Source organism: Leptopilina heterotoma, unplaced genomic scaffold (assembly GCF_015476425.1).
Source record: "Leptopilina heterotoma isolate Lh14 unplaced genomic scaffold, ASM1547642v1 Lhet_123, whole genome shotgun sequence".
NCBI lineage: Eukaryota > Metazoa > Arthropoda > Insecta > Hymenoptera > Figitidae > Leptopilina > Leptopilina heterotoma.
In genome coordinates this window covers 5,091,410-5,119,017 of record NW_025110842.1, presented here as the reverse complement: position 1 = coordinate 5,119,017, position 27,608 = coordinate 5,091,410, and the positions used below count along the sequence as shown (strand labels likewise).

The following is a 27,608-nucleotide window of genomic DNA, read 5'->3' as shown; positions in this document are numbered from 1 at the left end:
GTTTTTTTTAGAATCTGAGCTAATACCTTAACAAATTTGATGACAGTTTTGAACCAGAACAAACATCAATATCAACGTTGCAGTTTTTGCAAAGGGTTTTTTTAGAATCTGAGGGTTTCTTTTTTAATCTGAGCTAATATCTAAAAAAAATTGATGACAGTTTTGAAGGAATGGGAGACAAAACTAAACGTCAAGTTCAACGTCGCATTAATTGCAAGGGTTTCTTTTTTAATCTGAGCTAATACCTTTTTTTTTTTTTTTTTTTTGCTTAGGGACTTTTGGGAAATCTGCCTACAGATACCTTGGATTCCGCACTCCAAGGTTATGTGGGGTTGGTATGATAAAAAAAACGAAAGAAAAAAAAAGAAAAAAAAATAAAACAAACAAGTCAATTATCGACAAAATACAATTAGACAAATAGGGTAGGCAAATCTTTTTTAATCGATGATAGATGGATTCTGAGTCTGATCGATCTTAGTTTGAATTGACAAAATGAATACGTTTATTTATATGTGTGTTAATGAAGATAATGGGATAACTATTCTGTAGAAGTAATTCTTTTATAATATTTAAATTCTTCTGATGAAAAACATAGTTAGAAAGTATTATGGCTCTATCAGTTAGATTATAAACGATTGCAATTTTTTCTGACCTCGGATGTTGAGAAGAAAAGTTTAAAAATCTACCCGAGAAAGTAGGTTTCACTAAACTTGGAGGATTGATAATTTTTTTCATATTCTATAAAATTGATGACAATTTGGAACCAAAACTAAACGTTAATTTCAACGTTGCATTTTTTGCAAAGGGTTTTTTTTTAGAACCTGAGCTAATTTCCTAATAAAAATTATGTCAGTTTTGAATTTTGAACCAATGAGAGAAAAAAAATTAAGTCATTTTTAAAGTTACATTTTTTGCAAGGGGTTCTTTTTTAAATCTGAGCTAATTAATAAACTTAATCGAACCGGTTCAATGGTCAGAAATGAAACTGACTGAATTTGTATAAGCTACAGATAATATTCTCCCTTCGATTTCTAAAAAAAATAGTGACAAAATATTGATAGATATTGATAAATATTGATAGATATTGATAAATATTGATAGATATTGATAAATATTGATAGATAATATATATAATATATACTATATATATATTATATACTATAATCCTCTCTTAAATAAAAGTTACAATAAATAATAAAAACGATATGAAGCTTAAGCCGTCAATAATGATGATTGCAGTAAATAAATAATGAATCATTAGGATTAGAGAGAATAAATCACAGGTGTTTTTAACTTTACTAACTAATTTAATAATTACAAGTATTTTTTCCCCGTAAAACATATTATAATGGAAGATTTATTGAAAAATACTGAAAAAAAATTCTCCACGATTACGCAGTGGTAATAAATTTAGTTTGACGAGAACGAGCGAGGTTAGTTTCTTTTTTACGAAATCAGAATAAATATTCCAATTTAGTATATTTTGTATACTCGGGCAATAAAATAAACGACATGACAAACCATAGGAATACGATCGTCGTCATTCACAATTTCTGTGCATTTGCGACGAGGATTATTATAAATGCAGACGGGGGAGAGTATTATAGAGAGTCGAAGGTCGTGCATGCCCTATTAACGCAAATCTGTGCTCACGACCGGAACAAACTAATCCATCGACATTCTCGATCTTTGCCAATTAGCAATTGCACGAGAATATACATATATTTATAGAAAGTTGGAATGAAAAGGAGAAGAAAAAAATTGATAAATAGTGAACGTAAAATCTCCCAAGATTCTCTTATTGGGTAAAAAAAACGGTAGGAATCTGTGATTCTGGTTGGATTGATTTTTTTTAATTAGCTCAGATTCTAAAAAAAACACCTTGCAGTAAATGCGGCGTTGAAATTGACATTTAGTTTTGGAAACTGTCGTCAATTTTGCACTTTTTCTTCTTCGTCTACTTCTTTAAATTCTGGTTTCGACTAATCGGGCAAATTCGCGTTTAAATGACTTCGACTAATGTGGTAAAATTTTTAGGTTAGGTTCGTTTCATTTAGAAAACGGGTAAAATTTAGAAAGAGGCGATATTTCAAAAAGAAGAAAAAATCAAGTTATGTAAACAATTTTTTGGAATACACTTCAGAAAACTTTCGCCTGAAACGATATTGTATCACTCATACAGAAACGTTGTCTCTCTCTCGGCAATTTCCGGGTTAAATATTTCACGCGCTACTCTCTTTTGACCGCGTTCATGCAATCAATATATGTACACTTGAAAAGTCACAATTTTCAATTTTTTAAAAATAGAATTTCTTTTAGTAAAGCTTTTAAAATAATTTTTTTTAAAATCAAAATTGCAAAGTGGCTAGGAAATTTCTATTACAGTAATTTTTCGTTTTGAGCTTATTTTCAGGATAATATTATAATAATTGGTGTCTTAAAGGGGAAAGTGCAAGGTAGATTTGAATGAAAATCCTGTCCCGGACTTACATTCCAGCCTTTCTATGTGTATTATTTATAAGGTGGGAAGTAGGTTTCTTTGTAGATTCGTTTCGACTTATATGTAAAAACTATTTAAATTTGTGACATTTAAAAAAAGAAATGTCAACTGAAAATAAATTAGTTAATGTCTAAGGAAAATAAGACAAAAAACCGATCGAATAAGTCAGAAAAGGACAGTTGATATTTCTATCCTTTTCTGTTCTACATACTTTCGTTCGTTTCCGGTTTTTAAAAATTCTACGTTATATTTTTAAATTTAAAATTTTTTTTAGCTTTAAAGGAAGTGAAAAAAACAACCTTAAAATTAAAACGAAAACTAAAAGAAAAATAATATAATCGAATAGTCGCGATGTGTTTGTAATCACATCACGTCATGTGGGTTGGGACTTCCGCAATTTCATATTTATTATTAATAAATATCTGATGTGTTTGAATATAGATATTTTATTCTCGTATTATTTCCTTATTGGACGTAAACATTGAATGTTGAACAAGAGACAGAGAGAGAGATGATGGAAAACGGAAATGGTGTATCCGGTGTCCTCGTTATAGGTGCGACGAAGAACGTCGAGAGAAATCACTTTCTTTTAAAAGGAGAAAGAGAGACAAAAGTGTCTTATTGTATGTTAATAAAAACTTCTCATTTTAATGCAGAGAATTGCATTTTCAAGAAGTCGTGCTTGTTCTTCTCTGTATAAGACAAATTTTAAGCACAAATTTACAATTTTAAAAGAGACAAATTTATAATCTTAATTTTATACATTATTTTTTAATATTTTCATTATTTTTCATTATTTTTTAATATTTTCGACCCCCCCCCCCCCCCCTTTCCCCTTGTCACATAGGCGATATTTTTTCTACAGGTTGTCACAAATTGCTTGACCCCCCTCCTTAATTATAAAAAGAAGCCTTAATTTTAAAAAAGAACCTTAATTTTCATAAGGAATCTTAATTTTAATAAGAAACCTTAATTTTAAAAAAGAAACTTTACTAAAATAAAGAAAAGTAAAAAGAAACATTAAGTTTACAAAGAAATTTTAAAAGGAAACTTCAATTTTAGAAAGGAACCTTAATTTTAAAAAAGGAACTTTACTTGAAAAAAGAAACATTAGTTTTAAAAAGAAACTAATTTAAAGAACTTTATAATTTAAAATAATAGTGAAAGATGATTTAAATTTCCCGCCAAAGAAGAGACGTTTTTCAAAAGGTACGTTCGCACTTCTGAATATAATTTGATTTATCTCTATCGATATATCGAACCAATCTCTTCAAGTTGATTAGTTGACTCTAATGGTATAACCAAGTTTTCTATCGGAAACATCCAATCAGATTGTGCAATTTCATTAGACCGTTAAATTCACTGGAAATTTAATATCAAACATTAAGAAATTAGTTTTAAATCATAATTTAAGTACATATGTTTTAATTCATCTATTAAGAATCATAATAATTGTATATAATTTTAAAAAAGTTGAAAATTTTTTTTTGTATTTTTATGCAAACAAAAAGTTAATTTAGTTATATTGGGAAAATATTTTCGCTTGGTTAGGTTTTGTCTGGTCAGGTACGATATAAAATATATGTATATATATATTTGTATGAATGTATATTTGTATATATGTACATATTTATATGGATATATATATGTATGTATGTGTGTATAGTTTATATATATAGTAAGAGTATACGAGTCGAACGAGAGTGACGCAACTCTTATAAAGACAGAAGTATTATCGCAGCTTGACTTGAGCTGCTGACATAATCAACGCTGGGTTATTAATTATTATCGATAACACGTGCGTCTAACAATTGAAGTACGATCGTTTCAATAATTGAACTTACACTACTGCAAAGATACTGTAGTTAAATTTATTATAATAATTCACCTAGTTTACTAAACTCACGTGTTTATATATATATAACTTAGTATATTATTATGAATCCAATCAAAAATATTAACAATTAACTAAAATTAACCACATTCAATAATTTTTTTCTCCGAAAAAAGATCCAGAAGTTTTAACGTCGATAAATATTATTTTTTTACCCAACCCAAAAACAAAACACGTTTTTAAGTTAAAAGTGTACTTTGGAAATGTTTTTTAATTTTTTAAGAAAATAAAAGATGAGATGAAATTTAGTAACATTTTTATGGTTAAAAACCTTTAATAATCATTTTCGACTCTTACCATCAACACTAACTAATAATTAACTAATAACCAACTAATAACTACTAATTATTAATAATAATATAATATCATTAACAATAACAATATTATTATTAATATTATTATAATATACATATATTATTAATAATAATAATATTGATTAATAATTTTAATTAATTAATTATTGTTCTTCATGTATACCCTATTCGGGTTTTTACATATATGACAACCCCCTTTTAATTAATTATTTATTATTATTAATTAATAATAATTAATAATACTAACTAATATAGTTAATGGACACTAACAAATTAATAGGAATATTCTAATGTTTCAGACTGATGAACAGAGGAGGAGAAGGATGCAGAAAAAGTGTGTGGCCTCGGCATAATCTTTGGACTGGACTCAAAAAAAGGTGATACAGACGACGCGACGCTCCATCAAAAATAATCAGCAATCGGTAAGTCGAGTATTTATCAGAATATATATCTTTAGTCTCGTGATATTTACAATTTATTTTACTCCAAAAAACATGACCTAGGGCAAAAAAAATTTCACTTTTACATTAGGGGTCGTTTATACAAGTATATCTAGTATATGAACAAGCCCTAGGGTAAAAGTGAAATTTTTTGGTATACAGTGGAACCTCGATTATCCGAACATCTGTTATTATCCGAACTCTCTATTATCCGAACAGAACATCATTTTATCCAAACTTCTGTTATCCGAACTTTTTTTGGTCTTCCGAATCTTTCAAAACAAAATAACGAAATTCATGCCAAAAAATTCTAAATTCTCTGTTTTATTAATATATTATTATGAATTAATATATATTTACATATATATATAATTATATATATTTAAAAAAGGATATATATAGTTCAACTATTCAAATTTTTTACATTAATTATGAAAAAAATTAAAATTTCTATTATCCGAACCTGGCCTTGCCTAGGATAGTTCGGATAATCGAGGTTCTACTGTAATCTCAAAATGTAGCTACATTTTAAGATTATATCCCCCTTCCCTCTCTTTGTACGTAGCACAATGTTACATATATCTTTGGCGCCATTTTTTTAATCGTAATCAATAACTTGCCTCCCCTCGTCCTCCACCTTAAACTGTTACATGGTTCACGAATGTCACTATATTTTAATTATTTGTAATTATTATTTTAGGTGTTGTCCATAAACTATACGTTTCTAATTTTTCATTCTTCTTAGACCCCCTGCCCCCACCCTCGTTACCATTGCGTTAAATGCATTTTTATAGCTTTTTGGACCCCCTCTCACCCTAAATTGGTAATATGTAGTTTATGGATGACCCTTATTAGAAATTGTTTTATTTCTTTTCACATTTTAAAAAGGTGTTTTTTTAAGGATGTCAGCTAATATCCTAATAAAATTGATGACAGTTTTGAAAAAAAATTAAACGTCAATTTCAACGTTGCATTTATTACAAGGGTTTCTTTTTTAATCTGAGCTAAATACCTAAATAAAGTTGATGACAGTTTGGAACTAATGGGAGACAAAACTAAACGTCAATTTCAATGTTGCATTTTTTGCAAGGTGTTTTTTTTAGAATCTGAGCTAATAACTTAATAAAATTGATGTCTGTTTTGTACTATACATGTGAGACGAAACTAAACTTCAATATCAACGTTGCAGTTATTGCAAGGGTTTTTTTTTTAGAATCTGAGCTAATACCTTATAAAATTGATGACAGTTTTGAACCAAACCTAAACGTCAATTTCAACGTTGCATTTTCTGCAAGGTGTTTTTTTTAGAATCTGAGCTAATTCTTTAATAAAATTTATGACACTTTGAACCAAAACTAAACGTCAATTTCAACGTTGCATTTTTTGCAAGGTGGTTTTTTTAGAATCTGAGCTAATTGTTTAATAAAATTGATGACACTTTGAACCAAAACTAAACGTCAATTTCAACGTTGCATTTTCTGCAAGGTTTTTTTTTTAGAATCTGAGCTAGCATCTTAATAAAATTGATGTCAGTTTCGTATTAATGTGAGACAAAACTGAACGTCGAAATAAAAATTCAGAGAAAGGTTTCTGTTTTTTAAAGCAGGGCTAATACTAACTTAACCTCTTTTTTTAAATTTATCGGATTCGCTTGAAATTCACTACTCGAGGGTTTTCGGGGTCGCTGATTACGAATATTATGTCAGATTTACAAAATTCAAAATGGCTGTTAATTTTTTTTATTATTCATTCGATTCGCTTGAAAATCGTTACTCGGGGTTTTTTGTGGAATGGCTGATTACGAATATCAATGTCCAGTTTGCGAATATGAAAATGTCAGATTCAATATGGCGGATGATTTTTATGAAAATTCAATAACAATTCGTTATGCATACATTAAAAGGTGTAAGACTTGTAAGAAGCAAAGAATTTGAGGTTATGTTTGTAATTTTCAGAAGAAAAATAACGAAACTGGATTAACTCTGAATGTAAACCATTAATGTTTAAGCCTTTATTATATTTAAATAAAATATTAAATAATTAATGAAAACTGATTTTAGTATTACATAATTATTAATTAAACAGAAGTAAAAATCATGCGCAAATATAAACTTAAAATGATTTGCTTCCTAAAGTACCTATCTTCGCGAAGCTCGTATCGAAAATTAATTTAAATTTTAAAATAAGATGTAAGATGGAAAAATGGTATCTTACATCTTAAAATAAGATGTTTTCTAAAGTACTTTACTGATACCAAAACATCTTAAAAATGACTACCAAATCATCTTAAATTAAAATACTTCTTTTTGCACTGTTTTCCTTTCTAGAATTGCTTTTCCATAAAGGAACATAACGTCTAAATAGGAAAAGAAACTTTAATTACCGTAGTGTTGGCAAAAAATCCCCTTTTTGGTTTTATTCGCGAAATGTGGCAAAAATTACCAACTGGTTTAAATTGAACCACAACCCTATCGGAAATCAGAATTCCGAGAGCGAGACTCGATATATTGGAAAGTTGAGTTTGTTCCCGCCGCAAGAGAACTTGTTTCCAGTCTCGGAATCAGTAATTTTATATATATATATATCACGATAGTTGGGTGCATAATAGTGCCTACGCATTATGTCTCTCTCTGTCTCTCTCCACCTTCTGTTTTTTCTACAACATGATATGCTCACCTTTCCGGCGACTGTCATCGTGTGTGCTCGGAATAATAAATTCCCGCAAGAAATCAACAACTATTGTGACAGGAAATTAGAAATCCAGGGGCGGGTCGTCACTTAGCCCCAAACACAAAATTAACAATATAATGCAGCATAATTAAAAAAACAATCTCAACAATATTTTAAAAAATAAAAACACTCCGGTTTCACTTTAAATATGAAGCACAATAACAAAAAAAAACTTCAAATCACTCTAAAGATCAGTGAACCGCAATCACTTTCCCCACTCTCCCGACTTTTTTTTTTTTAATTCCAAATAGAAACTCCCAATTCACTCATTGGTCAATTTCCTATTACTATTAATATCCAGTTACTTTTTATTTCTTGCTTTATTATTCCTCCAATTTGTTAGGACGTTTATTATTGTGCTGTGTTTAAACAGTGTTGTTGCTCCGATTTTCTTTGGAAGAAAAAAAAAGTAACGGGCGGGAGAGTTGTATTTTTTTCTGAGAAATCACGTCGTACCGTGAACTCGCACGCTTGCGACTGGACTCACGACTTTGCCCGCCGCCGGAAGCGCGTAGATCGCCTTAACCGATTAAGAAGGGAAGGGAGGGGAGGGGGGAAGAGTTGGAAACTGAATTCGTCGCGAAGAAGAGAAAGAGAGAATGGAGGAAAAAATAGAAGTGGGGGGAAAGAGGGAGAATAGAGAAAAAAGGAGTGAGTGAGAGAGAGAGAGAGAATGGAGGAAAAAAGTGAGGGAGAGAATGAAGAAAAAAGAGGGGAGGGGGATAGAGGAGAATTGGTTATCAGTGGAGGACCCAACAAGTGTGCCGCACGCGATCCACACTCGACACAACACTGTTAGTGAATGGACCCCTCGAGATCTACTGTTTTGCCTCACAGGACGTAATATCTCCGATCCCCCCTTCTTCCCCCCCACCACTATCGTCAATAAATCGTCTTTTCTACCATCTCTCTCTCCTCTCCTCACCCGCCCCCCTCTTCCCACTCCTTTCCCCCCTCACTTCTTATATACCGCTCATGCAACTTTCCACTTTTTAAGCCACGCAAATCGTGCGTTCGTGATTGTCGCAGTGAGCACGTGACGTTCTGAACAGGGACGTAACTCATGTAGTATAAGGCAAAAAAAAAGAAAATTTTTTCTTCTCTTCTTCTTATTTTCTTTTAATTACTTTTTATTTGAGTAATTTTTTACTTTGAAAACGAAATTTTTTTATTTTGTTTTTGTTGAATAGTAAAGACAATTTTTGGTTGGAAGAGAGAAATGAAAAATATTTTGAAAGGTTAAAATTGTTTTTTCTTTGATGTTTTTGAATGGTTCCATAAATTAGAATTGATTTCCGGTGGAATAGAAGTTTTATGATTGATAGGAGAAATGATATTAGTGATTGAATTTTGCAAGTGGGATCAGCTGTTTGATGGTCGCCATTCTTTTTCCTGGAATGGCGAATCTAGCGCTACAGTTTCATTCCTTACACGTATTTTTGTTTTTTTCCCTATAAAGTCATCAAAGTATCCATTTTGAAGACTTTTTGGAATTTTTTCGACTATTTTCGAAAAAAGGCGATTTTTAACGATTTATTTTCCAAAAATACGACTATTTTCCGATTACTTTAAATTGCAAGTTTGGAAAATAATTGAATTTTAAAAAAATTGTATAATTAAAAATTTGAGAATAAAACTTAATAAAAAGTATCTTTAAAAAATATGTAAAAATAGTTTTTTAAAAAAGTAATTCGTAAAATTTTTTAAAATTTAATTGTTTATCTTCAAAATAGCGAATAAAAATTATTTAGAATCTACTTTTGAAACTTAAAATTATTTAAAAATTGGGATATGGCATGTGCAAAAATTCTTTTAAAATTTCAATTATTTTCAAAATTTTTTATTGAATTTTAAAAATTTTTGAGAGTTTTCAATTCCATATTATTGAAAAATTTATAATAATCGAAATTTTGTAAAATTTTATTGAAAATTATAGATTTTATAATTTATAAAAGAATTATATTAAAATTCTTGACAATAAAATTTTTAAGAATTTTTAAATTGCAAATTTTGAAATGAATTGAATTTTAGAAAATTTTAATAAAAGATTTTCGTACGAAAATTTGAAAATTAAAATTAAAAAAATTATATCTTCATAGTAAATTATGTAAAAATATAATAAAATTTCAATTATTTGGAAATTATTCAATTGTATATTGAATTGAAAAATGTAATCAAATAATTGAAATTTTGTCAAATTTTATTAAAATTAATGAATTTTTAAAAAATTTCATTAGAATTCTTAAAATTTATATATTGTAAATAATTTAAATAGCAAATTTTTAAAAGTAATTCAATTGAGGCCTTGGATCCAATAACTCGCCCGACGCTCGAAGGCACGCGCTAATACCAGTCGGGTAGCAGTGAGTGGCCCAGAGGCGCTCACTGCTCACTGACTGGCAGTTGTGCGTTTCTTCGAGCGTCGGGCGAGTTATTAGATCCAAGGCCTCAATTCTTAAAAATTTTATATTAAAAAGTTTTTAAATTAAAATTTATATAGATTAGGTTAGAAAAATTATATTAAAATTTTTGTTCCGGCTTCAATTTTAAATTCAATTTCAAAAACGTAATCTTTATATTATTATTTTCATAATTTTTAAAAAATTAAGTTTAAAAAAATGTTATTAACATTGTTTGTAATTAATTTTTTTACACTAATCATTAAAAAATTATTTCAATATATATATATATATATTTATATTTATTATTTGAAATTATTTCAATTATTTTCAATTATTTTTTAATATTTCTAAAAAATTGTTTTAAAAATTCAATTATTTTTTAATATTTCTTAAAAATTGTTTTAAAAATTCAATTATTTTATCCTAATATTTCTTAAAAACTATTTTAAAAATTCAATTATTTCTTAATATTTCTTACCAATGCAATTTTTTTAAAAATTCATTTATTTTAAATATTTTTAAATAAATTTTTTTAATTTTTTAATTATTTCTGAATATTTTTTAACAATATTTTTTAAAAAATCAATTATTTTTTAATATTTCTTAAAATCTATTTAAAAAAACATTATTTCTTAATATTTCTTAACAATTATTTGAAAAATTCAATTATTTTTTATTATTTCTTAAAAATTGTTTTAAAAATTCAAGTATTTCTTAATATTTCTTAACAATTTTTTAAAAAATTCAATTACTTTAAATATTTTTTAAAAATTATGTTTTAAATTTTCAATTATTTCTGAATATTTTTTAACAATTGTTTTAAAAATTCAATTATTTTTTATTCTTAAAAACTATTTTAAAAATACAATTTTTTCTTAATATTTCTGAACAATTTTTTGAAAAATTCAATTCTTTTTTAATATTTCCTAACAATTTTTCTATAAAATTCAATTATTTTAAAAATATTTTATTAAATTTCAATTATTTGGAATTGATATAGATTAAAAGTTTATTTATAAAAATTCTCAAAAAATAATTAAATTTTGAAAAAATCACAGTTGTACCTACTTTTGGAAATAATTGAATTTCAGAATATTCTCAAAAAAAAAAAATATATTTAAAGAAATGAAAAATAAACCGATTTATAATAATATTTCAATCCAAATTATGATGGTTATTTATTATTTTCTCGGTATAATCTTAAAATTGTTTCGAAATTATATTTGAAAACTTATATTTAAGACCGCGTATTGAATGAACGTCATAAGCAGATTGATTAGATTTCGATATAGCAATAAGTTGAATAGTAATAAATGATAATCGTCACACTAGTATGTGGGTATATATCAGAAAATGAAAAAAAAATGAAAAATAAATAATAAAAGTTGACAAATACCTATGAATACAATACGTCGTCTCGTGCTTAAATATATGGTGTCGTAATTGAATTGAGGATACATAGCAGGATACAGACGACAGATAACGTAGTCGTGCTGGATCTTATTGTGAGTCGTGCACAAACGGACAAATGTCATCGGTGCAGTAATTATTTTCGATAACGTGCAAAAAAAAAATTGAAAGAGATAATCGTATCTTCCGCACTAGCATTTCTCTTCGAGGAATTAAAACCAATCCGTATAATCAAATCTCTTCTCTCACGATTTTCTCAGAAACGGAAAATAGAATTAATCAAATTCGATTTTAAAATTTTTTTTTTCATTTTTTCCTTAATTATCATTTTTTCAATTTTCAAATATTTTTTCCATTATTAAGCTGCTATTTATCGTAATTTCTACTATTTTCCCATTTATAAGTTTTAGGTGATATTTTTTCGAGTTTTAAACAATTTTTTCGATTTTTCAATTATTGAATCAATTATTGAATCAATTATTCTGAATGAATTATTATTTTTCGATTGTTAATGACAAGTTGCCATCGGTGTTGTTCGATTAGAAAAGGAAAGAAACTTTTTTGATAGTATTTAACGGAGTAAAGACGAATTTAATTTGCGAGGTGAGAATATCAGCTGTTCGTGGGCGGCCATTTTGTTTCCAGGAAGTGGAAGTGGCGCCACATCCGGGAGAAATGGGAACTAATTTCAAAATTAATATTAATAAGAAGTTAACGGTCATTTTACAGTCGGTAATTGTAACTTGACTCTGGTAGATTGTAAACTAAGATTGTAAAACATAAATCCGACCCATTATTGTGGGGAATAAGGTCGTAAAGTTAATATGCCCGGCGCCTTGATCGCCATAAATTTACAACGATCGCGATTACGGCCAAGTTCGGTTGGGTCGCAAATGGGTCCAAAGCTTATAAATACCGTTCAAGGTTTTGCTCACCATGTAGGTAGTTAAAGTGCGAGATTTAATTACGAAAAACCCTAATTACTAATTATCGATGCTTCACACCGATATCGGCACATTGAATCTTTTTTTTACGATTGCAAAGAAATTTTCTTCTTTTATTTTAATATTCACTGAATTTTTACTAGTAGATGTACTCACTGCTGGTAAGGTAGATTTCCATAAAAAATTGATAATTATTTTTGGCGACAAGAATTCCAAAATGGCGGCACTGAATCAGCTGATCCACCTCGAAAAATAATTCGTTCATAATTCAGTCATTAAAGCAAATTCTTTCGGTATTTCGATTCTAAATGAATTATTACGACTGAAAATATTAGTTTCTACTATTATTTCATTATTTTTTTTATGTACTTTCTATAATTATTAGGACAAATTAGATTTTTAATAAGTTTCTCGCAAGAAACTTTTTCGTTTTCTTACATTAATTTAAAAAAAATAAAAAAGATAATTGATTGCGGCTTTTTGGAAAATTGAAAAATCTGATTTTGCCAACCTTGACGAAGACAAAAATAATAAAAACAGGTCTTTATATTTTGAACCTTGACGTTTGTAACCTCGTGTGATTTATATAATATACTTTATCTCCAAATGACAATACTGTATAGGTGAAAATAAATTTGTCATCATCTTATCTCTACTCTCTCACTCTCCACTTGTAGCGAATATATTCTCTTCAAATTTTTCGATAAGATAAAGTTCACTCTTTTTTGTACAAATAGTAAAACTTCGTTTAGTAAAGTAGTTAAAGCTGGCATTCATTTAATTTTTGAAAATTAAAGTTTTAATACTAATAAATATTTTTTTATGAATAACTAAAAATTGAACCCAGTTATATCATATAAATAGTTCTTTAAAATTTTATATTGTAAACAAAAAAAAAATATTTAACTTTAAAATTTGAAACAAAAATGAAACTGAAACTGGCACCCAGAGCCAGTTATCAGCATTCAGGTAACTTTTTAACAATTTCATTTGGGTTCAAACAGAAATAATATTTCATTTTTAAAATTAAGTGGGTGCCAGTATCAGCTACAATACCCATTTAATTTTCAAAAACCTTAAGTTGGTATTGAAACAAAAATAAATTTGAAACTGGCACCCAAGACCCAGTTAATTTAGAAAAAAATATTTAGCCTTTAAATTCAATTTTAAAAATCTAAAGATTAAATTCTGAAAAAAGGACCCAAATAGTAGCATAACGAAAAAAAAGTAGTAAATAGTATGTTTTAGTAGATGAGTGCGAAGCCTACGATTTGGATTTTACACGGAAATTCCTGTACGCAAACGGGAAAATATATTTCAATACGGCACTGACAGTCACCGGTCGCTATGAATCTGACCAATGGAGACTGGTTGTAACACGGATCCGGGTGTGTGTACCCCACCTAAGAGAGAAGAGGGAAGGAGAAAGAGAGAGAATGGACAGACTGACAGACATGTAGACGGACATAAAGGCAAAAGGAGAAGACGAGTAGGATACATGGTTAGAGAAATGTGCGTGTGTGTTAGACCCAAGAAGGTATCACACGCATTGCTATATAGATATGCCAACAAGTTCCAGTGCCACCTGCCTCTACTTCATCAGAGAAACGGTCAGAGACCCGCCTCGCTCTCTTATAATACACCTTTCCCTGTACATATAACTCTCGCACGCAAACAACTTAACTCACCAAATGAAAATTATTTCTATTGCGACTCAATTCTATGGGTACACCTGTAAAATACTAGTCTCACTTTTATATCCGGTAGTTGGCAAATAGTTACCGAAAAATTACCATACTATCAAAAAATGGTTGTGGTAATTTTTTGGTAACTTTCCCTGATGTAGAAGTGAGACCACACTATCAGCTTTTTTTTGATCATTTTTCTCATTTTGGATTACATGTCATTGTGATAAATAAATCTGGTCTTCCAAAATCTTGAACTAAACATTTAGCAGACAAAACATTGTTGATAATAACGTGGCCCTCCAGTACATTCTTAAAAATTAAACTACAACTTTACATCAAAAAGATTAAATAGTTTTCATACTTTTTGAGATTTGTTACATCCTGTATGTATAATTTTCTTACTTAATTAATTTAAATCTTATTTTGTCCAAAAACATTCATTCGAAGTCATAAAACTTAAACGCATAGTAAATATTAACTAGATTATTTTTATCCTGTTAAACTTTTATATTCTTTAAATAAAAGTAGCAAAACATTTGGGAACCCATGGGAGACGAAACTGAACGTCAATTTCAACTTTGCAGTTTTTCAAGGGGTTTTTTTTTGGATCTGAGCTAATTCCTTAATAAAATTAATGACAGTTTTGAACCAAAGCTAAACGTCAATTTCAACGTTGCAGTTATTGCAAAGGGTTTTTTTTAGAATCTGAGCTAATTCCTTAATAAAATTGATGACAGTTTTGAACCAAAGGTGAACGTCAATTTTAACGTTGCAGTTATTGCAAGGTGTTTTTTTTAGAATCTGAGCTAATACATTAATAAAATTGATGACAGTTTTGAACCAAAGCTAAACGTCAATTTCAACGTTGCAGTTATTGCAAGGTGTTTTTTTTTATTCTGAGCTAATTCCTTAATAAAATTGATGACAGTTTTGAACCAAAGCTAAACGTCAATTTCAACGTTGCAGTTATTGCAAGGTGTTTTTTTTAGAATCTGAGCTAATTCCTTAATAAAATTGATGACAGTTTTGAACCAAAGCTAAACGTCAATTTTAACGTTGCAGTTATTGCAAGGTGTTTTTTTTAATTCTGAGCTAATTCCTTAATAAAATTGATGACAGTTTTGAATCAAAGCTAAACGTCAATTTCAACGTTGCAGTTATTGCAAGGTGTTTTTTTAGAATCTGAGCTAATACATTAATAAAATTGATGACAGTTTTGAACCAAAGCTAAACGTCAATTTCAACGTTGCAGTTATTGCAAGGTGTTTTTTTTTATTCTGAGCTAATTCCTTAATAAAATTGATGACAGTTTTGAACCAAAGGTGAACGTCAATATCATCGTTGCAGTTATTGCAAGGTGTTTTTTTTAGAATCTGAGCTAATTCCTTAATAAAATTGATGACAGTTTTGAACCAAAGCTAAACGTCAATTTTAACGTTGCAGTTATTGCAAGGTGTTTTTTTTAGAATCTGAGCTAATACATTAATAAAATTGATGACAGTTTTGAACCAAAGCTAAACGTCAATTTCAACGTTGCATTTATTGCAAGGTTTTTTTTTAGAATCTGAGCTAATTCCTTAATAAAATTGATGACAGTTTTGAACCAAAGCTAAACGTCAATTTTAACGTTGCAGTTATTGCAAGGTGTTTTTTTTTATTCTGAGCTAATTCCTTAATAAAATTGATGACAGTTTTGAACCAAAGCTAAACGTCAATTTCAACGTTGCAGTTATTGCAAGGTGTTTTTTTTAGAATCTGAGCTAATTCCTTAATAAAATTGATGACAGTTTTGAACCAAAGCTAAACGTCAATTTTAACGTTGCAGTTATTGCAAGGTGTTTTTTTTAATTCTGAGCTAATTCCTTAATAAAATTGATGACAGTTTTGAATCAAAGCTAAACGTCAATTTCAACGTTGCAGTTATTGCAAGGTGTTTTTTTTAGAATCTGAGCTAATTCCTTAATAAAATTGATGACAGTTTTGAACCAAAGCTAAACGCCGATTTCAACGTTGCAGTTTTTGCAAGGTGTTTTTTTTAGAATCTGAGCTAATACATTAATAAAATTGATGACAGTTTTGAACCAAAGCTAAACGTCAATTTCAACGTTGCATTTTTTTACAAGGGTTTTTTTTAGAATCTGAGCTAATGCCTTTTATATATATTTAAGTCCATTTTAGAAAACCCAAATATTTTATCCTCAAATGTATCTAAAATCGACGTTTGTTAATTCCTAAACATTATTGTTAATACATTTTTAATTAAATTTCTTAAAAGAATTAAATTATTTTCAAAAACTTCAATGAAATTCTTTTTAACAATTCAATATTTTTTCTAAATATAATTTTAATAAAATTCTTACTAGAAATTTAATTAATTTGAATAATTTATCAAAATTCAATGATTTTTAATATCTACTATTCCAATAAAATTTCACAAAAGAATTCAATTAGAAATATATTTTTAAAATTTGTCTCAAGACTTCAATTACTTGTTTAAATATTAAAATTCTTCATAGAAATTCAATTATTATTCAAAAAATTTAAGAATCTTTTTTCGTAAGAATTCAATTATTTTTAGAAATAATAAAAATATTCATAGAAATTTAATTATTTTCAAAAATTTTAAATAAATTTTTCATAGGATTTCAATTATTTTCAGAAGTAATAAAATTTTTCATAGAAATTCAATTATTTAAAAAGTTTTTTATAAAATTCGTGAAAAGAATTCAATTACTTTCATAAACATTTAAACTCTAATGAATTTCAATTATTATTAATACAATTTTAAACAAATTATCCAATTCAATTCTTTCAATAGCAATTTTAATTAAATTATTCGAAATAATTAAATTTTTTTAGAAATTTTAATAACATTCTTTGCGTAATTCAATTATTTTTAATTTCATTGCAAATGAATTCCTGAAAAGAATTTTATTATTTTAAACCATTTTAATGAAATTCTTTTGAACAATTCAATATTTTTTCAAAATAATTTTAATAAAATTCTTCGTAGAAATTTAATTAATTTTAATAATTTATCAAAATTCGAAGAAATTCAATTATTTGCAAAAATTAATAAAATTATTCACAGCAATTCAGTTATTTTCCAAAAATAAAAACCTTCTTCGAAGGAATTATTATTATTTTTAAAAAATAATAATATTCTTCACATGAATTCAATTATTTTCAAAGTTTATTAAAATTCTTCGCAGAAATTCAATTATTATTTAAAAAAGAATAAAATTCTAAGTATAGAAATTCAATTATTTTTGAAAATTTATTAAATCTTCACAGCAATTCAATTATTTTTCAAAAATCTAAAAAAATTGTCAATATTTCAATTATCAAAAATCAAAAAAGAATTTTTTTCAAGTTAAATTTATCTCTAATTTTTGTGTTTGTTAATTTTTAAGAAATTAATTGTTACTTAAGAGACAATTGTTTAAAAAAAACATGGTTTAGAATCAAAAATAAAAAAAAAACCTTCGCATTATTAATAAATATCAAAAGATAATTAAAAAGTAAAAGTGTCTATAATATTCGGATCGAGACGAGATTATAGAAATATTTTTAGAAAAGTTGTATCATTAAATTATTTTAGGAGAAGTTGAAATAATTTTTCTTCCAAGTACTTTAAAGAAGAAGAGAAACAGTAAGAAGTAGAAGAAGAGAAATCTTTCGATATAGGGAACCAAAAAAAAAAAAGAAATTTAAAAAAAAACATAAAGAGGATCACACATCCTGTTTGAGGAGTAAACTCCTCTTGGACATTTTCGAGATCCAAGAGTTCGATGTTCAATACGGATTTGTGATTCTCAACAACAAACAACAACTGGGTCGATATCGTGTGTTGCCTTGGTCTTCGTGTTCTCACTAATAAAACGAATCCTATACCCGGATTCTTCTTTCGATAAGAGATAAAAGAGGCTTGGCCTACTTTGTCCGTCGTGTATATTATCTTGATCGGTCGTTGTGACAAGATGTCCCCCCTCTATATACTTTCGCGAATCTTTCGTGTATGTCTAGTCATTCTTAATTCGAAACAACACTGTCATTATATTTTGGCCAGTGATCTCTCTCTCGATAATGAATGAAATTCGTTCAATCATTCTTAAAATTATTTATCAATTGGCCAAGGCATTTATATGCGCAATATTTCTGTTGAATCAATTAAGCAAACTTTTTTTGTTTACTACGCCACTTTTTTTTTATTTTCTACTCGAGACTTTTTTTGGAAATCAAATTAAGCCATCAGTTTATTTACAATTCATTCTAAAATTAAGACATCAATTTCAACTCAAATAACAAATTATTATCAAATAAATAAAAAAAAAAACAGAAAAATGTTCTATTGCTTCTTTTTTTAAAAAATATGGGTGCACTTCCGAAAGCAATGAATGTTTAATAGAATGTTTTATAAGAATATAATGTTTTAATATAATGTTTTTTAGAATTGTTTAATATTTCATTTTGTTCAACGTAATTTATTTATTTAGTTATTTTAATCATTAATATTATTATTTTATAAAAATAATTGAATTCCTTTGAAGATTTTGTATTATTTTTGGAAAATAATTGAATTTCTGCGAAGAATTTTAATGAATTTTCAAAGATAATTGAATTTCTGCTAAGAATTTTAATGAATTTTCAAAGATAATTAAATTTCTTGCGAAGAATTTTATGCAAAAATTTATTTTTTGAAAATAATTCAATTCCTGTAAAGAATTCAATTACTTTTGGTAATTAATTTAATTGCTGTGAAAAATTTAATGAAAATTTTTTAAATAATTGGATTATTGCTAAGAAATTTAATAATTTTTGAAAATAATTGAATTTTAGCGAAAAATTTTATTGTTTTTTGCAAATAATTGAATTTCTGCGAAGAATTTTGAAGGATTTTCAAAGATAATTGAATTTCTGCGAAGAATATTATTCTTTTTTGAAAATAATTGAATTCCTGCTAAGAATTTTAATAATTTTTGAAAATAATTGATTTGCTGCTAAGAGTTTTAATAATTTTTGAAAATAATTGAATTTTTGCGAAGAATTTTATTCTTTTTTTAAAATAATTGAATTCTTTTGGAAAATTTTATAAAAATATGTAAAATATATTGAAAATCATAGATTTAAGAAAAATTTATGAAAATAATTGAATTTTCCTATGAATTTTATTAAAATTTCTGAAAATAATTGAATTTTGCTTTTCACTTATAAGTTATAAAAGATAATTGAAATGTTGACAATTTTTTTTTCTGATTTTGCGAAAATAATTGAATTTCTGCGAAGAATTTTAATGAATTTTCCAAGATAATTGAATTTCTGCTAAGAATTTTGATAAATTTTCAAAGATAATTAAATTTCTTGCGAAGAATTTTATGCAAAAATTTATTTTTTTAAAATAATTCAATTCCTGTAAAGAATTCAATTACTTTTGGTAATTAATTTAATTGCTGTGAAAAATTTAATGAAAAGTTTTTAAATAATTGGATTATTGCTAAGAAATTTAATAATTTTTGAAAATAATTGAATTTTAGCGAAAAATTTTATTGTTTTTTGAAAATAATTGAATTTCTGCGAAGAATTTTTATGAATTTTCAAAGATAATTGAATTTCTGCGAAGAATATTATTCTTTTTTTGAAAATAATTAAATTTCTGCGAAGAATTTTAATGAATTTTCAAAAATAATTGAATTTCTGCGAAGAATTTTATTCTTTTTTAAAAATAATTGAATTCCTGTTAAGAATTTTAATAATTTTTGAAAATAATTGAATTCCTGTCAAGATTTAATAAATTTTCAAAAATAATTGAATTTTTGCGAAGAATTTTAATGAAATTTTAAAAATAATTGAATTTCTGCTAAGAATATTAATGAATTTTGAAAATAATTGCATTCCTGTAAAGAATATTATTACTTTTTAAAAATAATTGGATTCTTTCGAATAATTTTATTATCTTTGGAAAATAATTGAATTTTTGTGAAGAATTTTAATGAATTTTCAAAGATAATGGAATTTCAGCGAAGAATTTTTATGAATTTTCAAAGATAATTGAATTTCTGCGAAGAATATTATTCTTTTTTGAAACTAATTAAATCTCTGCGAAGAATTTTAATGAATTTTTAAAAATAATTGAATTTCTGCGAAGAATTTTATTCTTTTTAAAAAATAATTGAATTCCTGCTAAGAATTTTAATAATTTTTGAAAATAATTGATTTGCTGCTAAGAGTTTTAATAATTTTTGAAAATAATTGAATTTTTGCGAAGAATTTTATTCTTTTTTTAAAATAATTGAATTCTTTTGGAAAATTGTATAAAAATATGTAAAATATTGAAAATCATAGATTTAAGAAAAATTTTTGAAAATAATTGAAATTTTGACAGAAATTTTATTAAAATTTTTGAAAATAATTGAATTTTATTACTTTTGAATGTAATTGAATACTTGTGATGAATATTATTATTTATGAAAATAATTGAATTTTCCTATGAATTTTATTAAAATTTCTGAAAATAATTGAATTTTGCCTTTCACTTATAAGTTATAAAGATAATTGAAATGTTTACACACGGAGAGAGAATATATATTAAATTTTGTAAAAATATTTTCAAATTGGGGAAAAAGTTCAACAAAGCGAAATTTTGATATAGAAAATACTAAACTTTAAAAAAAGTTTTGTGAAATTTATTAAAGTTATATTAGAATTTAATTAATATTCTTGATATTTGATATAATTATACTAAATTTCACATAAGTTTTTTTAAAGTTTAGTATTTTTTATATCAAATATCGCTTTGTCGCACTTTTTCCACAATTTGAAAATATTTTTACAAAATTTATTATATATTCTCTCTCCGTGCAATTTTTTTTCTGATTTTGCGAAAATAATTGAATTTCTCCGAAGAATTTTATTAATTTCGAAAATAATTGATTCTTGTAAAGAATTTTATTATTTTTTTGAAAATAATTGAATTTTGCAATGAATTTTATTAAAATTCTTGAAAATAATTGAATTTTGCTTTTCATTTATAAAGATAATTGAAACGTTGACAATTTTTTTTTTTAGATTTTGCGAAAATAATTGAATTTCTGCCAAGAATTTTATTAATTTTGAAAATAATTGAATTCTTCTGATGAATATTTGTTATTTATGAAAATAATGGAATTTTACAATAATGAATTTTATAAAAATTCCTAAATATAATTGAATTTTGACGAAGAATTTTGCTATTTATAAATTAAAATTCTTTTTGACCTTTTTCGACATATTTTTGAAAAATCTTAATCAGATTTTTTAAAAAGTCCCTGCAAAAAAATCGCTTTTACAGAAATTACTTTTTCTGACGTGAATTTTTAAAAAAAAATTCCTGATAAATAGCTTCTATGGGTTCAGCTTTGTTTTCTTTCGCAACATAATCACTTACAGGAAAAGCACTTTCTGGGCGGGGTTTTTCAATAAAACTTGCGAGAATCATTTCCACTTCCGACTAAGACCATTAATGTTAAAGTGGATGAAGAACGCGAAGAAGAGTTATATCGTTAAAATTTTATTGACCGCACAACAAGTGTTTTTTGAGGTTTGGTTATTTCTTTTGAGAATAAAATATAATTTTCTTTCTTCAGGGAGGGGGGGGAGGGGGAAAGGGAATTAAAAGTTTTGCAATTACTTTGAAAGGTGTGGGTAGAGTGTGTGTGGGTCACGTACTTTATGCATCTTGGCGCAACATGTGAGATGTGCGAATATATATACAAATACATGCATATATATATATATATCTACCTACATAATAAGAGTTCGTATACGAGTCTTCGCTACTCGACGCATCCGGGATCACTCACATGACCAATATTTACGTATATATATGTATATACTCGTCTGAGCCTTTGAACTGTGTCCGAAAACGAGTTTCTTAATTTTTTACCCATTCCTGCCCACTGTTATTTTTTTAAAATTTATTTTAAAGAGTATAGACAGGGAATAATAATTAATCTCTCAAAAAGTTTCCTATATTTTCTTATAAACTCAGGTCTTTAGGAAAGATTATAGATTTATTGAATTTATCCCCTTCTGGTAAGGTAGTTTTATCTATAAATAACTGCGAGGGATAATTTTGGCGCCAAAAACATCCAATATGGCGGCACTGTATCAGCTGATCCACCTCGCAAAATAATTCGTTTATAATTCAAGGAAAAAAACCGATTCTTTCGGATATTTCACTTCTAAATGATAAATTACGTCTGAAGAAATCTCTTTTTCAACCATTTATTCAATATGAGCGGTAATATTTAATTATTTATAAATCTATGAAAGTCAGTTCAACAGTTTTATATTTTATTATTTGTAGGAGAAAATTTATATAAATTTCTATTATAACTGTAGTAGGGAGAAAAATGATAAATTTTTCTCTTCTCTTTTTCTTTTTGGAAAATGAAACTAAAATTCTTATAACAAAGAAGAAAAAGGAATATTTGAAGTGAAGTCGTGATTGACGTAACGCGTCGAGCTGCAAAAGCGTTGCGCAAAGGAACCACACGGGTGTGTTTACCTGCTGATTCTCGCAACGTGCCGCAAGTCTAGCGCTCTCGCGGGGAATAAAAATTTTTTTTTTTACGTCTGTATATATAGAAAGGTTTCCACACGTCATTGTTAGCCAAAGCGTTTCTCACGCAGGTGCCTTATAGTATTTTAGATGTTCTTTGCGATCTTGAGATAGAGAAAAAAAATTATCCTTCTCACTTTTCAATATATTCTAATAATTCATTTTTCTCAAAACAGATTTTTTTTTAATTTTTCCATTATTTTCTTGAAAATTCACAATTTTTTATTTTAAATTTACATATTTTTATTTAAAAAAAAAATACAGACTTCGCACTCGATAATTAATTTTTTTAAAAAAGTGGCAAAAATAGTAGCTTTCAAACTAAAATTAGTAATAAAAAAGTAACTATCGAAAAATTAGACTTGATGACAAAAAAATTTTATTAAATTTTTATGAAAATAATTGAATTTCTAAAAAGAATTTTATTATTTATGAAAATAATTCAATTTCTAAAAGAATTTTATTATTTATGAAAATAATTGAATTTTCCAAAGAATTTTATTATAAAATGCCTCAAAATAATTAAATTTTAGGGAATAATTTTGTTATTTATCAAAATAATTGAATTCGAAGGGTTTATTCAAATTTTTATTTTAATATTTTAATAAAATTTATATTTTTTTGTAGATGATTTTTACTACAATTTTAAAAATTTTTCGGGTAGAATTTCTTTAAAATATTTTTGTAAATAAAAAAAATTTATCGAAATATTATTTTTATGACTTTTGATGAATTCTTTTTGAAAATAATTTAATTTCTGCTAGTTATTTACTTAGTTTTAAAAATAATTAAATTTTTTTGTAATTATTTTTTTTTTTAAATAATTGAATTCTTGACAAGAATTTTATTATATTTGAAAATAATGAAATTCCTATAAAGAAATTTTATTATTTCTAAAAATAATTGAATTCTTGAGGAGAATTCTATTCAATTTTTTTCAAAATAATTAAATTAAATAATTAAATTCCTAAATAAAATTTTATCATTTTCAAAAATAATAAAATTCCTAAGAAAATTGTTTTGAATTTTTGAAATTATTAGAATTTTTTCGAAGAATTTTTGGAAATAATTGAATTTTTCGAAAAAAGTTTATTAAAATTACTTTGAAAGTAATTGAATAATATCGAATTATTTAATTATTAATGAAAATAATTGAAACAATTTCAAAAATTAATTAAATTTATTAAAAATAATTGAATTATTTTTAAGTATTTTATCGAAATTTTCGAATTTATTTTTTACTCTTTAGATGAATTTTATTAAAATTTTATTGAAAATTATTAAATTTTTGCAAAAAATTTTACTATTTATGAAAATAATTGAATTCTTGCGAACGATTTTATTATAATTTTTTAAAATAATTAAATTTCCAAGAAGAAATTCATTACTTTTAAAAATAATTGAATTCTTGTGATGAATATTGTTATTTTTGAAAATAATTGAATTCTTGTGGAAGAATTTTATTAAAATCTAAAAGAATAATTGAATTATTTCAAAAAAATTTAATTAAAATTGTATTTAAAATAATTGTTTTCTTTCGAACAATTTTATTAAAATATTTAAAAAAGAATTGAATTCTTCCAAAGAATTAAAAAAAAACATTTTTTTAAATAATTGACTTTTCCGAGGAATTGAAATTAAATTTATAAGAATAATTTTATTTTTTGAGCAATTTCTGTAAAATTCTATTAAAAATAATTGAAATCCTGCTATGAATTTTATTATATATGAAAATAATAGTTACAAAGAATTTTATTAAAATTTTTAAAAATAATTGAATTCCTGAGAAGAATTTTATTATATTTATGAAAATAATTGAATTTTTGCGAAAAATTTTATGAAAAGTTTTAAAAAGAATTGAATTTCTGTAAAAATTTGGTTATTCTTGAAAATAATTGAACTTTTCGATTAATTAATTTAAAATATTATTACAAATAATTAAAATTTTTCGTTGAGTTTTATTATTTATGAAAATAATTGAATTTTTGATGAATTTTATCAATTTTTTTTAAATAATTGAATTCTTTGTGAAATTTGTAAAATTTAATTTTTAGTAATTTTTTTTTTTTTTTTTTTGATAAATAGGTGATTTTTTTCCCACTGGAATGAACTTTGTAAGAGACCTTTACATACGGTTGTAGTCCAGATTGTCTACAGAGACACGTGCCTAACGGGGGCTCCGAACCCGGAAATGATTCGTGGTCAAACGTTTCTAAGAAATTCAAGACTCGTTCACTAACGTATAAATTTGATTAGCGCACGGCTTTTACGCACATTAAACTCCATTTGATTGCATATTCATAAAAGTATGTGTGTCTACACACGGATAACAAAAAAATTCTCGAATGTAAAAGTTTTGGCGCCAGTCTTATACTTCATTTATGAATTAATTTTAAATTAATTAAAAAATAAAAAAAATCATTTAAACTAATTAAAGTCATAAGAATTAATTAATAAAGTAAAATTGAGTAAAATACAATAATTTTATTCAAAAACAAAGAAATATTTCGTCAAAAGTATTTTTCTGGTGAAAATAATATAATAATTCGTTAAAAATTGTATTCGACGGGTTCGACAAGCGAAACCAGAAAGAAAAACCTATGATTGCCGGTTTGTACGCGGTCAATAAGAGTAGTTTCTTCACCGTGAAACCGGCATGAGAATGTTGGCATAAAACGTTTCGCAGTTTTTACTAAAAAAAAAAAACAAGAAAAAAAAATGGGAATGTTCTTCCTTCTGGACTTTAATGCGCCTCGAGAGCTATTCTTGGTAACATTTTATTCTTTTCCGTCCTTTTGCGGCGCTTGAAATACATTTTACTTGCGAGACTTGCAATTACGAAAGGAAATGAAACATATATTTCAGTTCCCAGTTGGCAAAAAAAAATAATAATAAATAAAGAGAAAGAGATATTGATATAATTCATATAATCACAATTTGCTTGTAAATTAAGAGACATTATCTTCAAATAATGAGACATTTCATGTATAAATAATAAGAATTATTTGGAAAAATATGTCTTTTGCCATTTGAATTATACGATAGCAAAAGATGCGAAATATTTTCATGAATTTTGGAGAGAGTTAAAACGAATTTATTTTACGAAGTGGATCAGCTGTTTGTGAGCGGCCATTGTTTTTAGTTTGAACATTTTGCCACCAGGGGGGGGGAGATTATAAATTAATGAGCAACTTTTCAGGTTTTATTTGCATCCAATTACCAGCACCGATTTAATTTGTGAAAATTTTAAATTGTTATAAAATGATATTAGCACTTAGGTAGTTTTTCAAAATTTTATATTAGTTATTAGAAAATTCTACTAGAATTCAATTACTTAAATACAAAAATAAATAATTTGTTAAAATAATTAAATCGTGATCAACAAATTTCCAAATAATTGAATTCTATCAACGAATTTTAATTAAATTTTTAAGAATAATTACATTTTTCGAGAAATTCGATTAAAATTGTATTAAAAATAATTAAAATTCTGCAATGTGCTTTATTATTTGTGAAAATAATTGAATCCCTAAGAAGAATTTTTTTATTACTTTTGAACAATATTTAAGTTTTGCGAAGAATATTATTGCTGTTGAAAATAATTTTTTTTTTTTTTGAAAAAGTTCTTTAAGAATTTTCAAATTCATTTCTTTAAAATTCAATTTTACAAAATTTTAATCGCATTTGTAAATTCTTCAATTAAATATATACATTAGAAAATAAAAACTTGAAATAATTTTTAAAAAAATCCGTAATTAAAGTTTCTTAAAAAAATGAATTCCACAGAATTGTTAGTTAAAAATATGAAAAATTTAAATTTTCAAAGATTTTAATCTGAAACCTTTTTCAAATTGAATTATTTCTAAAAATTTACGCTCTAATACTTATAAAATTTAATTATAATCTAAAATGTTAACTGAAATCCATTTTTAAATCAATGTTTATGAGAGAATTCTACTAGAATTCAATTATTTAAATACAAAAATAACAATTTATTGAATAATTGCATGTTTCTTAAAATTGAATTCTCATAAAGAATTTTATCTATAAATTTTTAAATAACTGAATTCTTTTGACGAATTTGAATAAAATTTTTAAGAATTTTTTCGAGGAATTCCATTAAAATTGTATTAAAAATAATTGAAATTCAGCAATGAGTTTTATTATTTATGAAAACAATTGAATTCCAAAAAACAATTTTATTATTTACGAAAATAATTGAATCCCCGTAAAAATTTTTTTATTCACTAAAATAATTGAATGATTGCGAAGAATTTTATTACAATTGCAATTAAAATAATTGATTTTTTTAAAACAACTTTATTTAAAATATTTGAAAATAATTGAATTCCTGTGAAAAATTTTAATATTTTTATAAATAATTGAATTCTTCCAAAGAATTTTCAAGAAACATTTTTTTAAATAATTGAATTTTTCGAGGAATTGAAATTTCTAAGAATAATTACATTTTATCGAGCAAATTCTTGTAAAATTGTATTAAAGATAAATTGAAATTCTGGAATGAGTTTTATTATTTATGAAAATAATTGAATTTTTGTAAAGAATTTGATCTAAATTTTTAAAAATAATTGAATTCTTTAGAAGAATTTTAATATTTTAAAAAATATTTGAATTTATCGAGAAATTCAATTAAAATTGTTCATAATGAATGAAAATAATTGAATGA

At 25.6% G+C, this 27,608-nt stretch overlaps 1 protein-coding gene across 2 annotated transcripts in view; it reads right to left on the bottom strand.

Moving 5' to 3' along the window:
- Nucleotides 1-27,608, bottom strand: part of LOC122512450 (probable ribonuclease ZC3H12D) — a 51,834-nt gene that overhangs the window by 7,886 nt on the left and 16,340 nt on the right. Inside the window, exon 1 of one of the 2 annotated variants that reach the window (XM_043628292.1) lies at nt 7,825-8,720. The exons of the other annotated variant lie outside the window; for it this stretch is intronic. Within the exon in view, the coding sequence (XP_043484227.1) occupies nt 7,825-7,842 (18 nt within the window). The 5' untranslated portion in view covers nt 7,843-8,720. Of the gene's footprint in view, nt 1-7,824; nt 8,721-27,608 lie in introns of those variants that run through there. 2 annotated transcript variants of the gene reach the window in all.